The sequence below is a fragment of the Ovis aries genome, chromosome 18 (genome assembly GCF_016772045.2).
Source record: "Ovis aries strain OAR_USU_Benz2616 breed Rambouillet chromosome 18, ARS-UI_Ramb_v3.0, whole genome shotgun sequence".
Lineage (NCBI taxonomy): Eukaryota > Metazoa > Chordata > Mammalia > Artiodactyla > Bovidae > Ovis > Ovis aries.
Window position 1 is genome coordinate 1,214,456 of NC_056071.1, and position 14,429 is coordinate 1,228,884.

General features: G+C 38.7%; 2 protein-coding genes and 1 long non-coding RNA gene across 10 annotated transcripts in view; all 3 read left to right on the forward strand.

Moving 5' to 3' along the window:
- The first annotated feature begins 231 nt into the window (after positions 1-231).
- Positions 232-11,554, forward strand: SNURF (SNRPN upstream open reading frame). 2 transcript variants are annotated; one of them, XM_060401542.1, is made up of 3 exons: positions 232-348; positions 6,000-6,095; positions 9,371-11,554. In XM_060401542.1, exons 1-3 carry the CDS (start codon positions 323-325, stop codon positions 9,474-9,476), a joined length of 228 nt encoding a protein of 75 aa, XP_060257525.1. In that variant the 5' UTR covers positions 232-322; the 3' UTR covers positions 9,477-11,554. The 2 variants fall into 2 exon arrangements, with proteins under 2 accessions (XP_060257525.1, XP_011953688.1); XM_012098298.3 differs by having other exon boundaries at positions 232-336.
- Positions 1,479-5,636, forward strand: LOC132658104 (uncharacterized). Its single transcript, XR_009597168.1, has 2 exons — positions 1,479-1,860; positions 2,752-5,636. It is a non-coding gene; the product is annotated as an uncharacterized LOC132658104 (long non-coding RNA).
- Positions 9,400-14,429, forward strand: part of SNRPN (small nuclear ribonucleoprotein polypeptide N) — a 34,144-nt gene continuing 29,114 nt past the window's right edge. For 5 of the 7 annotated variants that reach the window (XM_060401541.1, XM_060401536.1, XM_060401540.1 and 2 more), the window contains exon 1: positions 9,400-9,496. The gene's annotated coding sequence lies outside the window, so the exon portion shown is untranslated. Of the gene's footprint in view, positions 12,945-14,429 lie in introns of all 7 variants that reach the window. The other 2 variants (XM_060401538.1, XM_060401539.1) reach the window with 1 other exon arrangement.

The following is a 14,429-nucleotide window of genomic DNA, read 5'->3' on the forward strand; positions in this document are numbered from 1 at the left end:
GTACGATTCTAAGAGCCATGAACTGCCGGCTCGTGGTGGTCCCTAGAGCTCCCCCACCCCAAAGGCCTTAGGACTTTGACCACCGGGGTGGGATAGACACCATCCCCGGTTTCCCTGCCTGGGAGGGCGCGCATCGCCTGCAGTGCCACTGCGGCAAACAGACTGCGCAGGCGCGGCAGAGTCCGGTCGCCAGGAGCGGGGCAGCTTGCCGCGCATGTGCAGGCGGAGTCTGCGGAGTGGTGCCGTGACGGCGGCGGAGCGCAGCGCGGTCTGCCAGCCGGAGATGCGTGACGTTGTGTTCTGAGGAGCGGCCAGCGGCGCGATGGAGCGGGCCAGGTCAGCCGTGTGGTGGGCAACATTTTTTTTTTTTAAATCATCCTGAGCTTTCATAACTAGAAGTATTTCGGTATTCACTGGGGATCTGGGCTCTCACGTTCTTTGTTCGGTGGCCGGATGGAACAACTCTGGAGGCTTGAGGCTGGAGTGACTCTCCTGACCGTGTCTTGTCAGGTCTTGGGGGTATCTGCACCGTCATGTTGCGCCCCCTCAGATTCTCTGATTCTTTGTTTCTGTGGTTGAGGCCGCGACCGCGGGCGGCCACGATGCAACAGTCGGGGGAAGGCGGGGTCAGCGTTGTCCACAGCGGCCGTGAGGCGGCAGCAGGTGCCGTGTCCACGGAGGCGCTGATGTGTGGCAGCAGCGGGAGGGAGTGGTTGTGGTGGTCCCTGCGGCAGTGAGGAGGAGGGGGCAACGGGGTGACCGCGGTGGCGGCTATTTAGGGGGCGGCCGAGAGGCCGCGCTGCCCGTGGCGGGTGAAGGGGGCCACGGGAGCATGGTGGGGTCCCTCTGTGGCCTCGGTATCGGGAGGTGGTGGGGTGCCGGCGACGGTGGGGCCACGGAGTGGCGGTGGGGGCACGACAAAGCAGTCTTGAGGCATGGCTGCAATAGGTTAGCGGGTGAGCGGGTGGGGGCACGCGGGTGGCGGTGGCCATCTGTTTGAAAAAAAGGGAGAACTGTTCAGTGTTCTCGTGACCAGCAGTGCTCTTAGAGTTTGAATGGTGCAGCAAAACTACTGTCCCTAAATTGAAGGGGTGGCTGCAAAAATGTCCGGTCCTTATATACTTGATTCCTTTAAATATCTCACATTTGTGAGCTTGGTTTAAGAGGAGGGATGTGGTATTCACAGCCCATCTAATGCATCTTGCGGGGGACCTGCCAGGTTCTGGGATGTGACAGCCAGAGGCGTTTCTCGTTCGCGTGCGTTTTCTCTGCATTTGGAATGTGAGTTTCGAAGGCCAGCTCAGGAGCGTGGGGGTTGGTGTGGCGTCACAACCTTTGTGCGGCTCTGCGAAGATGGCGGCCACTGCAGCTGTGCGGCTCTGCGCAGGCGTGGAGTAGGGGCGCGGCCCTCCCCGTGTTGCCGCAGTGGGGGAGGGGCGGCCCTGCGGCCTCCAGGCGGGAAGTCGGCCGCGCCCTCCGGAGAGCCGTGCGCAGAGGGGGAGAGGCGGACCGGGGAGTTGTGGGGGGCGGCTGCCGCACCCTGGTGCTGCGGTAGGGAAGGTGTGGGCTGGGGGTGCTCAGGTGCGTCAGTGATGACACCACGTCTGCTGTGCACTGGGAGAAGGGATTTGTGCAGCTTCCGCTGTGTGGGGTGTCCCGGGGAGGAAGGACACAGGTTTGCTCAGCCTCTGCATTTTAAGTCACCCCTTCCCTGCAGTGCCATGGTGGAGTGGAGCAGGTAGGCCAGAGAGTTGCACAGTTTTTCCATCCTGTGCCTGCCTGAAATGTCAGGGCAGTTGCACTGTGCCCCTGGCCTTCTCAATTTTTAAGGGAGTGGTGCGGCCTTGGAGGCCAAGAGAGGTGAGTGCATTCTGGGATTCACTACGCTACTTAAAAGACAGCCTCCATCGCTGGTGCAGGAGCTTTTTCAGTTTTGTTCATTTCCCTTAGGTGGTATTGTGAGCAGTCTTTTAATTGTTATCTGTAAAGTGGATTCAGTTAGCCTTTTAGACAACTCTCATCCCTTTAATCTCTGATTTCAGTTTTCCAGATTAACATAATTCCATAGCTACATTTCCCTTTCGTGTCTGTCTTATTTTTTGATTGCTAGATAATCCATTGGTGATGTTACCTTTATAATTTCCTTAAATCAGGGGATCAAGGCTCCTCTAGGACTCTTAGGAACTGAGGTCTATGAGTTGTTCAAGGAGAAAAGCAGAGAAAAATGTAGAATGTAGGTGTATCCTAGGTGTATCTGGGATTAGTGAATTCTTGCCCTTAATTGGACTTTTAAAAAAATTGGAATATATTTGCTTTACAATATTGTGTTAGTTTCTGCTGTACAGCAACTTCACAGTTGCTAATGTGCTCAGCTATGTGTACATATTCCCTTCCTCTTGATTTTTTAATTATTTTTGTTCCATTATTTTTGAAGTTGGAGCTGGTATGAATATTCCCTGAGAAGAGGTAATTAACAAAGTACCATGATTATTGTATTACTATTTCCATACTTTGATTTTGGGGGACATTTTTAAGGATTTTCCTTGCAGAATTTTGATGTGTTTGCCTTTTTTACTCATTTATCACAAATAGTATGCCTGCTTGTGTGCCCAGTTAGAAAGTAATTTAGGGAAATGTAAATTAAGCTTTGGAAGCTTTTTTCTGGAGTTATTTTCTAGTAGCTCAAAAAACAGGACTCTGGTATTTTGTGATACTTATGATTTGCATCTTTTTTTTTTTTTCTGCTTGTAGGAAGATACTGCTTCAAATATGAACATCTGATCATTTGGCCCTTTGCGAGATGAGAGTGCATCATCCTGGTCCGCCATTTTGTAGTCTTGCCCTCTGACTTAGGACCTCAATATGGCGGACTCTGTGGAAAGACCTGAAGTTTGAAGGTCTCTGTCCTGACTTGTGACTGTTTGCCATAGTACCACAGCTTGTTGAGAATGGGAAAGGAATATGAGCCCTGTCTGAAGTTTAGAGCAAGGACTGTGTGTTGCTTTCTAAGGCAAGGTACTTTGAACATGAGTTGTTGATGGTTAAGGCATCATCCTTCACTAAGAATGGGCAAAGAAGTTTTATTTTCTGGTTCCTGGGTGCTGGCTGGCTCAGAATTCTCTTTGATTCTAAAGGTTTTGTTTTTAGAGGCACTGATTTTCATGTTAGTGGGAGATCACACCCTGGGATTACCTCACATTATCTTTGTGTTTTTTAATTTTTATTTCTCATTCTTGAGGTCTTAGTCATTGAGTTATTACTTTTTTTGGGGGGGTTGTGTGAGGAATCCTGAGTATTTGATAGAATATTAGATAGGAAAAAACCCTCATGATCTTTTGCTTTTTCATTATATTTTCAAATTTGTTGTTGTTTTAGTTGCTAACTCATGTCTTGCCTTTTTTGGACTCCATGGATGATAGCCAGGCTCCTCTGTCCATGGGATTTATTAGGCAAGAATACTGGAGTGGGTTGCCATTTTCTTCTCCTGGGGAACTTCTCAGGGATTGAACTGGAGTCTCCTGCTTAGCAGGTGGCTTTTTTACCATGGAGCCATCTGAGAAGCCCATATTTCCAGATTAGTATTAATTTTTTAATGAAAGGGATTTTGGAGTGAAAAATTACCATTGTGTACAAAGACATTACAAATGTACATATGTGTATTTAGAACAAAGTTCGAAATAAAGCTGCTCATCACTGATTTTGCAGGTAGCTTTAAAAATCTTTGAAAATTGAAAAAGATAACTTTATATACTGATTCTTTTCTCAATTGAACACAGACCTTCAGGTTACATAAAGGAACTGAAGATTTTTTTCTGAGGGGTGGGATGGATAATGGGGTATTCTCAGTTAAGCGTGGATGAATCATAATGGGTGGTCTGTGACAAAGCAGAGGTCTGTGGCAAAGCAGAGGTTTATAATTCCTTTTACTGTATTAGTAAATATGTTTGAAACTACAATCTTGTGTATCAGTGTTTCATCCTTTTTTATGACTGAATGACATTCCATTGTATGGATATACCATACCACACCGTATTTTGTTTATGCATTCATCATTTATACTTTGGGTTATTTCTATTTTTGGCTATTACAACTAACACTGCTAGGAATTTTCATGTTCAAGTTTGAGTTTTTATTTCACTCCAAGCTTGGAGTAGAAATACTTGGGTCACATGTTAATACGCTCAAGATTTTTAAGAAGTACCAGAGTTGTGTCATTTTTCATTTCTCCAGTTTCTCCACATCCTACTCCTGTGGTGTGAAATGGTGTTTGTGGTTTTGATTTGTGTTTTCCTAATGACCCTCATATTGAGCATCTTTTTTTCTATTAAGGGAAATTTTTATGCATTTGGAAAGCGATCTGTTTGAAACTTACTCATTTTATTTTTTGTAATTTATTTATTTCATAGCTGTGCTGGGTCTTCATTGTTGCACCGGCTTTTCTCTAGTTGCAGTGAGCTGGGGCTGTTCTCTTAAGTTGCAGTGCAAGGTCTTCTCTTTTCTGTGGCTTCTCTTGTTGTGCAGGCTGGCTCTAGGGCATGTGGGCTTCAGTTTTTTCTGCTCCTGAGCTCTAAAGCACAGGCTCAAAAGTTGCAGTGTAGGGATTTAGCAGCTTCATGGTCTATACGTGGGATCTTCCCATACCAAGTATGGAACTTGTGTCTTCTGCTTTGGCAGGTGGATTCTTTACCACTGAGCCATCAGGGAAGCCCCCTTTACTCATTTTAAAATTGTTTTGTTACTATATTATTGAGTTGTAAGAGTTCTTTATATCTCTCTAAATTAGAGTTCTTTATATCTGGAGGAGGAAATGGCGGCCCACTCCAGTATTTTTGCCTAGAGAATCCCATGGACAGAGGAGCCTGGCGGGCTACATGTAGTCCATGGGGTCACAAAAAGTCGGACACGACTGAGCGACTAATGTTAATACTATATATATTCTGGATAAAAGACTTTCATCGCATATATAATTTGCATACCTTTTCTCCCATGCTTCTAATTGTTTTTCTTTTGAAGCAAAGATTTTTCACTTTTGGTGAAATCCTATGGATTTCTGTCTCCATTAGGTACTTAGGTGTCATAATCTAAGAAAGCATTACCTAATCAAAGGTCCAAAGGTCAAGGGGATTAGCAAAGGTATTTTTTTAAAATGATCTTTTCTACTGCTTGATTAGAACATTAAAGTTTTTGAAGCAAATCCAGGGTTATTGGTAAACTCTTGTTTATTTTGCATAGTCTAATATGAAACCCAAAATAGCATGGGTTCAGGAAATTATCTTTTCGAATGTGTCCTTTGAAATCTGCCTGGGAAATACTACTTGCGTAAAATGCCTTTCCTTATCTCTGTTTTGAGTTGACATTTTAAAATTGCAGTTCCTGTAGTTTCTAGTCTGTGACGCAAGTGCTGAACAGATTTCCTGTTCAGATCCTTTGAGCAGCCATTTTGTGAGCTATTCTGCAGATTATACTGTCAGTGGCTATGGTTTTTTTTTTTTTAAGCATTTTTAAAATTTCTTGTTTCTCAAATCCTAAGAAGGAAGCATTCACACAAGAGATTGCTTAGACACTTTGTAATTTAAATTTTATACTTTATTCCACTGTACAGAAGGATCTATCATAATAAAATATTTTTCAAATCATTTTTGGAATCATTGTTGCCATTTTTCAGGGGTATGTTCATTTATTTGTATGTAAATATATATAAATATATAGTGTTATATCTGTATATGTGAGTATATGTAGAAATATACAGTTTTGCTTAACTTTTTGATATTTTTCCTTTTTGGGCTAGATTCTGACCATTGACGGATAAAGATCTAATAGTTAATTCTGCCTTTGTCAGTTTTATTGATTTGTAATTGGCATATATCACCATACCTTGCTTTAATTAGATTAGATGGAGTTTAAAAATTCCGTTTTACTAGATACATGTATAATCTTTAAGTAAGTGGTTATTTCAGAAATTGATGAATTCTGGAAAACAAATCCCCTTTCTACCTCAGGGACCGTTTACACTTGAGACGGACTACAGAACAGCACGTACCAGAGGTGGAAGTCCAAGTCAAACGTAGAAGGACAGCCTCACTGAGCAACCAGGAGTGAGTACAGTCAGGCCCTGAGAACCAATTTAGGGCATTTTCAAATTGGAACAAAGTATGCTGCCACAGGGAATTTAAATGAATTTAATTAATGAAAGAAGCTTGTGCATGTTATATTGATACAGTAAAAAAGCAATTAAATTATCCATAACCATGTTGTGCTAACTTTTGCTAAAATTTTAGTAACATGTATTTCCTTTTATCTATACACGTGTAGGTAACACGGTATGTTCATAAAGTTCTACCTCCTTCAGCGTATTAAAGTTGTTTCTGCTTTATTATTTTGCACTTTTGCTGTGCTTGCCTGATGTTCTGTGCTTTGAAGAGATGGAAATGTGTGTGTTCATGTGTGCTCTGCAGTCGTTAGAATTTTTTTAGTTAGTGCATTTGAAATGTATACGTTTTTCTCTTAATTTAGGATATGAATGTGTTTCTAAAAGGAGCATTTCAATTAAAACTATATTAACATTTCTAAAGAGTCACAACTTAGCAGCTAAAACAATAATAATGACATGATACATACTGAATTTATATTGGGTTTTGTGCATTTTGTTATTACCACAAATCTTGATAGTTATCAGTGGTAAAATTGGTTTTCTTTCCTAAAGCTGTTATTTTTCAAATTGCATTGCTGTTACTAATACATGAATATGATTTTCTCATAAAACATGTAATTTTGAGATACACAGTGAATATCAAGTATCACCAGTCCATTCCCCTCCCTGTGTCTCCCCAGAGAGAAATCCTCAGGTAGTTTGATCTCTTATCATTTCAGACCTTTTAATATGCATTCATGTGCACACATATGGAGTGTGTGTGTGGAGGCATGTTTGTTTATATACAGAAGATTTATTGTGTAGCAATACGCCTTGGGAGTCTTTCCATGTCAGGCATTCTATAATAACCTTTATCATTATCTTACTGATGGATATTTACATTGTTTGCATTTCTTAGTTATTGCAGTGAAGAAAGGAGCAGTCAGTCTGAAAAGTAATACTACAGTTGTCTCTTGTATAACAAGGGAGTTGGGTTGCAGTCCCCCACATAGGCAAAAATCCCTGTGTATCTTTTGAGTCCCCCCAAATTGAACTATAAATTGCCTCTTGTTGACTAGAAGCATTACTGATAGTATAGACAATTGACTGAACAACATTTTTATGTTAAATGTATGTCTGCATATATTTTACATGTTCATGACATACCTAACTTTTTTTGATGTTTCTAGGCTCTGGTTTGTCTGCAAGTTTTTCAAATTGTCAAAAATTTCCAAAAAAAAAATCCCCAATATATTTATTGGGGGGAAAACATATATAAATAGTCCCACACAATTCAAACTCTCATTTAAGGGTCAACTGTTATTAATATTTGTTTCTATTTTATTTCACTTCTTCAAATATGAAGTTTTTACAAATATGAAGTTTTTACATGGGTAGCATTTTGTATCTTATTTTTGTTATTTGCTCATTTAATATGTGGGAAAATTTCAGTATTTTGCATATTTTAAATTATTGGCAAGGCAAAAGATTTCTCTATTTTCCCATGTCTGTTTTACTTTACTTATTCTTCAGAGTTCATTATTCTTTACTTTATTAAATTCACTTTAATATTCACTTCATTAAATATTCACTTTGAGTGAATATTTTATATAATTTATGATAGGCATTTGCCTGTTTTCTTTTACATGGTAATGCCATTTTTTTCCTCCCCAGAATCTCTAGAAATGACTTGAGGTAGATTAGAGATTGTGGCAGAGGTATGGGTGGAGGAGATTTCTTGGGAGAGGATCTTTGTTAGTGAGTGAAGGTTCTATTACATTTGTTATGTTTTATTAGAGCCTTTATCCAGTGTAACATCAGTGTGAATCATCAGTATAACAGCTGGTCATATGCTAATCTTCTGAAAGCCTGCTTTAGGTTTCATTCATTTTTCCATGTCTGTGGAAATACTTTATTGCTTTTGAAGAAGAGACAACTTCATTTACCTGATGTCTGTTGTATATGTTATGTATAAATACTAGGAGGTGCTGAACTAGAATCTGAGGGTAATTTTGAGTTGGAAAAACAATATAATTTCCCCAACCACCTTTTTCCACTTTGATAATAGGTGGATTATAGAAACAGGTAAGCAGCATAAATATTCTGTTCTCTAAGCCCAGGTTTTAACCTGAGCCATCTAGTTAGCTTTAACTCTGGTGTGATCCCAGAGGCCCACCATGAATAACAAACACACTCCTATCACTGGTTAAACTCAAAGGATTAGAGATGACCTCCTAGGAACCATGGACAAAGTCCAGCCTAATTCTTTATGTTGTTGTTCAGTTGCTTAGTCATGTCCCACTCTTTGTGACCCCATGAACTGCAGTTAAAAGTCTTAATTTAAAAGTATAGAAATAGTGGAAAACCATTTATCACAGTCCCATTTTCAATTCTAGCTGTTACTGAATATTTTCATACATATGTACTTATCAGCTGCTTGCTAGTGCAGGAAGTAAGAGAAATGGGTTCCATCCCTGGGAAGATCCCTTGAAGGAGGACACGGCAGCCCACTGCAGTATTCTTGCCTGGAGAATCCCATGAACAGAGGAGCCTGGCGGGCTAAGGTCCACAGGGTCACAAAAAATTGGATACAACTAAAGTGACTTAGCATGCAAGCACATACTTACAATGAGGGCAGTTTTTTGGCTGGTGATTTATTTATGCTTGTCTTGTTAGCCAGCAAACTGTGTAATTTACTGTATCTCTTATTCTCAGGATCAGATTTACAGCCAGATAGAGTCTTACTTATAGGTAGGAATATGTTGAGTATTTTTCTAGAATTCCCTGATAACTAAAGGATGGTAGATTTACATAGTCTGAGAGCCTAAGTAGCTTGGAGGTTCTTTGTTTCAGTTAGTAACTTCCAGTCAGCATAAATAACTATCTTAAAATGTCTCATTGGAAATGCCTTAACCAATACCCTACCTCCTTAGGGGTTAAAGAGTTGTTTCCAGATTAGAAATGGTTATTATACTCTTGGTTCTTTTATAGGGCATTTTAAACCAAAAGAGCTCTTTCTTTTTTCCTTTAAGTTCCTTGGTAATATCACCAAAGAGGGTAAGTATCCCTCAGTTCTTGTACATTCCTATGTGCAGAGAGCCTCCTCTTTTATAATTTGTTCATAATGTAGTGGTATGCTCTGAACCTTGGAGTATTAAATTTAAGGGTCTTTTCATGCTTGCATTGTTAACTATATAGGGAAATGTCTTTTCATTTATGTGTTCTGTGCTCTTGTCGTAGGTGTCACGTGTACCTGAGGCGATCTCAGCAGCAGCAAGTACCTGTGGTGGATTTCCAGGCAGAACTGAGACAGGCATTCTTAGCTGAGACACCAAGAGGTGGTTAAAGCAGTATTGGAACACCAAGGTAGCTGATTTCAAGAGAAAAATAAAAACAGGTTATAGCTGATGAAATCATGATCAGGATTAAACAACTAATTAAAGGGTAGGATGTTTGGAGGTCATTTAATTATTTGGGATATATTCAATTTCTTTTCCTTAAAAGCATCATACAAATATAAACACATAGCAGAAAATTTTAAAAAGTAAAAGCAGTACCTTAATGCTCTCACCCTGAAAGACTTTTGTCATGAGTTACTTTCTAGACAATGTAGTCTTTGCTTTTTAGGTAGTTTTATTCATATTTAACTTGTACTGCTTTTCACCTTAACGTAAGAGAAGTATTTCATTATAAATAGTTGCTGAATATCCTCCTAATATGTTTTAGAATTCCTTTCTGTGAGAACTTTATCTTTTCTGCTGATAGTTTGAAATGAAGTTTCAGTGATTTGCTTTTTGCAAAACAGATAGGACCATTTCCTTGGATATGCAGATGTGAAAATAAATCAAGGAATTTGAAATTAAGGTTCATGTTCTAAATTATATTATGAATTATTAGTCTTCAGTTGCCATGAGAAAGTATAGTGCCAGGTACACTTTCATCTGCATTAATTTTGTCAATTACATATAATTTATTTCTATTAAATTAGAAATACACATCACATCCATTAGCAGATGAGAAGCTAAATATTTTCCCAGGCTTATTTACTACTTATTTCTTGTTTTCTTTCCTCATGTTTTGTTACCCATTTGTTTGAGTCATCTGACAATGTAACAAAACTATTATTAACTTATGATTTGTCAGTATTATGTAGATTTATTTACAGTGTCTTTTTGTGTTAATTGCTTAGATTTTTAGAAAATTGCAATTAATTTTGATTAAATACTCTATTTTTCCTTTCTTAAGTTTAAGATTTGAATGACCTAAGTTCAAAGGGTTTAGTATGTACTTTTCAGAAACTAAGGAAAGAAGTTTATAGATGAGTTTTCTTCTAGATTTTCTTTATTTCTATTTCAGAGTATAACCCTGCAACTCAAATTAATTAGGCTTATGGCCATCATTTCAAACGGAAAAATCCTCCCCTACTGAATACTTTACCCAGCATTCTCCAGTAATTGCCTGGACTTGATTGCAAGACAGTAGAATTGATTTCAGGCAGTGGAATCTGATAATTGTCCTCAGCTGTCCCCCAGAGTAAGAACGTTTTTACATGAATAAGTGTGCATAATTGATTTTTTAACCAAGAATTTTTTGGCCCTTTAGTATAGTTTAGATACTCTTGCAAGTTCCTGTATAGTATTATTTAAATCATAATTATGATCTACAAGTAGAGTAATCTAATTTTCTAAGTTTTAAGTGCTAGTTTCATCTAAATAGTACTAGTTACTAGAATTATTTTACAGCAAGATTGATAAAGTATCTGACTCATTTATTGCCTGTTTTTATAAATAAAATTTTGTTAGCACAGAGCCATATCCATTTATTTACATAAGGCCTGTGGATATTATTGACAGTACAGTGGCAGGTGGGAGCATTCATGACAGATTGAATGCCAGGCAAGACCTACAATATTTATTGTCTTTCCTTTTAAAAGAAAAAGTCTGCTAGTCTCTTAGAGAACCACTTTCAAAGATGAAAACATAAGGTGGAGCCAGTAGGGGAGTGTTGGTGCTATAGAATGTGGTAAAGGGAAAGGTATTACAAGGAGAGTAGATGAAGTAAACATTACAGAGTAGAGAATCAGATGAATTTGGTGACAAGGGTCTTGTTAAAGTCTGCTGTACGTGTAAATGGGTAAAGACATTTAAACAATTGATATGTTTTCTTTTTCATTATAAAAATGTAAAGCATATGAGTGATAGCCAAGAAAAATGGGAAAGTAAACCACAGATTTTAAATAGCCATGTTTCAACCATAGTGGCATTTTTTTTCTTTCATTTTACCCATTTGCTTTTCTTTTGAAAACATAGTTGTAATCATGTTTTTAAACTATTCTATTTATGTATATCATTAATGTTCCTTCATTTTATTACATAATCCTCAATATGATTTGTAATGAATAAATGATGGTCCCTTCATGATTTACTTTTTCTTTGTACTTGTGTTTCTTTCCCCCTAGTTTGCTATGCTGTTACGAATATTCTGCATTTTTAAGATAGTGTATATTAGGTATTTTAAATTTATTAGGATGAGGATTCAGTTTGGGTATGCAACGTATAAAAATTAGTAATTTATAAAATGTTTTGTTATGTTGCTTTCTAATAACACAATAAGCAGTATTGATTACCATCAAGAATAATTCAGTTCAGTTGCTCAGTCACGTCTTGATACTTTGCGACCCCGTGGATTGCAGCACACTAGGCTTACCTGTCCGTCACTAACTTCCGGAGTCCACTCAAACTCATGATTATTAGAGTCAGTAATGCCATCCAGCCATCTCATCCTCTGTCGTCCCCGTCTCCTCCTGCCTTCAATCTTTCCCAGCATCAGGGTCTTTTCTAATAAGTCAGTTCTTCGCATCAGGTGGCCAAAGTATTGGAGTTTCAGCTTCAGTGTCAGTCCTTCCACTGAATATTCAGGACTGATTTCCTTTAGGATTGACTGGTGGATCTCCTTGCAGTCCAAGGGACTCTCAAGAGTCTTTTCCAACACCACAGTTCAAAAGTTCAAGAATAATTACTACAGTGATAATTTCTTAGTACCACCTTTGATGTCTCTTTTTTCCCCTTTGATAAACACTTTCCAAAATGGAAAAATTGTTTTCCTCTGGTTTAAGTGGCATTGCTTTGTGGATTAATAGTTTCCACTTACTTGTGTTTCTCACATTAGACTTTTGTGCATTTTTTTTTTTCAGTGAAGGGTCTATTTTACCAGGTGAACGGGAACTAATACTATACCATTGTTCTGTGACTTCTCATTTTTTGTATGTTATTTGGCCAAGTCTGACCATCAGATCTTTTGATTTAAGGAAGCTTTACACATCTACGTAGTTTAATCATTTCAGAGTCCACCCTTTTCAAAAATTTGAGAACTCTTCTTTCTGAGGAGTCCGAGGATGTAGTCAGGCTCGCTGGACCATTTATTTGTTTATGTCTGCTTTCATAGAAAATTTATTATAACTGCTAATTCCTTAGTGCAGTGTAATATTGCTGCTCTTGTTTTTTTTTTTTTTCCTCTTACTGCGTTTTGTTCTTTGCTGTGGAGATAACATTTGATCATTCTACAAAGTAATATATCTCCTTTCCCTCACAAGGATTCATGATTAGAGTATGCTGAATTTAGGAATGAGATATAGCTTTCTAAATTTCAAGTGCATCTCATTAAGAGAAGCCCATTCTTAACCTCTCCAATTAGTCAACCCCTATTCTGAGTGAAATGTTACCTTCTATTTATATGGATTATTTTATACATAATACATATTTATGTTCCCAGTTCTGTAGGTCTCCAGTTCTTAGTCCGTGACTCAAATCCCCAGGTGCGTTTTTATACTTGGTAATAACTTAGTGGTTGTGGGAGGAGTTTGGAACCTCAAACAGATTAGAGGGACAGATACAGGCCTGACTGGCTTCCTCTTGTGTTCTGATCTACTATACCAGGAAATCTTTGTTTGCATTTGTTGATCTGTTAATAGCTAAGGTGTATGAACCTGGTTTGGTATGTGTTCACTGAAATACCAAGCAGAATAAAACATTTGGAATGGGTCTGATTGGGAAATCTGGACTCTGAAGTCTTTTGGCACTTGAAGGTAAAATCCCTGACTCTGAATTATAAAATTCCATTTGAGGGGTGACTGACTACAAATATCCACCTTAAATGCCCATTTGATACTGGTTCCTACTGAAAAGTGAAAGTGTTAGTCGCTCAGTTAATGTCTGACTCTGCGACCTCATGGACTATTGCTCCCTGGGCTGCTATATCCATGGAATTCTTCAGGCAAGAATACTGGAATGGGTAGCAGTTCCATTCTCCAGGGGATCTTCCTGATGCAGGGATTGAACTCAGGCCTCCTGCATTGCAGGCAGATTCTTTGTCTGAGCCACCAGGGAAGCCTATTATATTAATCTTTATTTCAGAAACCTTTCTGTGATTACATTTCTTTCCTTTACATGTAATTTTGAAAAGCCGTATCCAGCCCTGTTTTTTTCACCTGGTAATCACTGTCTGTGGCTCATTGTCTACTAGCATGTCTCCATTTGGGAATAAGGGCCAGGAATACTGTCTTACTGAACATTCAGCTGCTTTTGTTCTTTGGAGGCACTAGTGGCAATATTAAATATAATCTTAGCAACTTTGAAGATTATTTGACGGTTCAGACAATTTACAAGAACAGCTTTATTGGTATATGTTATATATACCATAGGATTTGCCCAGTTATAAGCAGATTGCTGTTACAGCCATTGCCACACGTCCTTTTAGGGTTTTCTGTTGCCCGAGTAAGATCCCTTTGTGCCATTTAATTCATTCCCCAACTCCATCCCCTATTTCAGATAACCACTTAACTTTCTATCTCCATGGATTGCTGAAGATCTTAAATCTTAGCTATACTATCATAAAAGTGGAAATTGCAAGTGGTTCAAACATATACCAAGGTTTCCTGAATTTACAGACTGCTCTTTTATAGAGAATCCTGTCAGAATTCAGAACATTTAAATTATAGGCCTGAAACTTTTCATGTGGATATGGATTAAAATTGCATTCTTCCTCTGCAATTTTTTGGAAGAGTTTGAGCAGGATAGGTGTTCTCTAAACTTTTGATAGAATTTGCCTGTGAAGCCATCTGGCCTTGGGCTTTAGTTGGAAGATTTTTTATTACAGTTTCAATTTGCATGCTTGTGATTGGTCTGTTCATATTTTCTGTTTCTTCTTGGTTCGAGTTTGGAAGGTTATACTTTTCCAAGAATTGGTTCCATTTCTTCCACCTTGTCCATTTTATTGGCATATAATTTGCTCATACTATTCT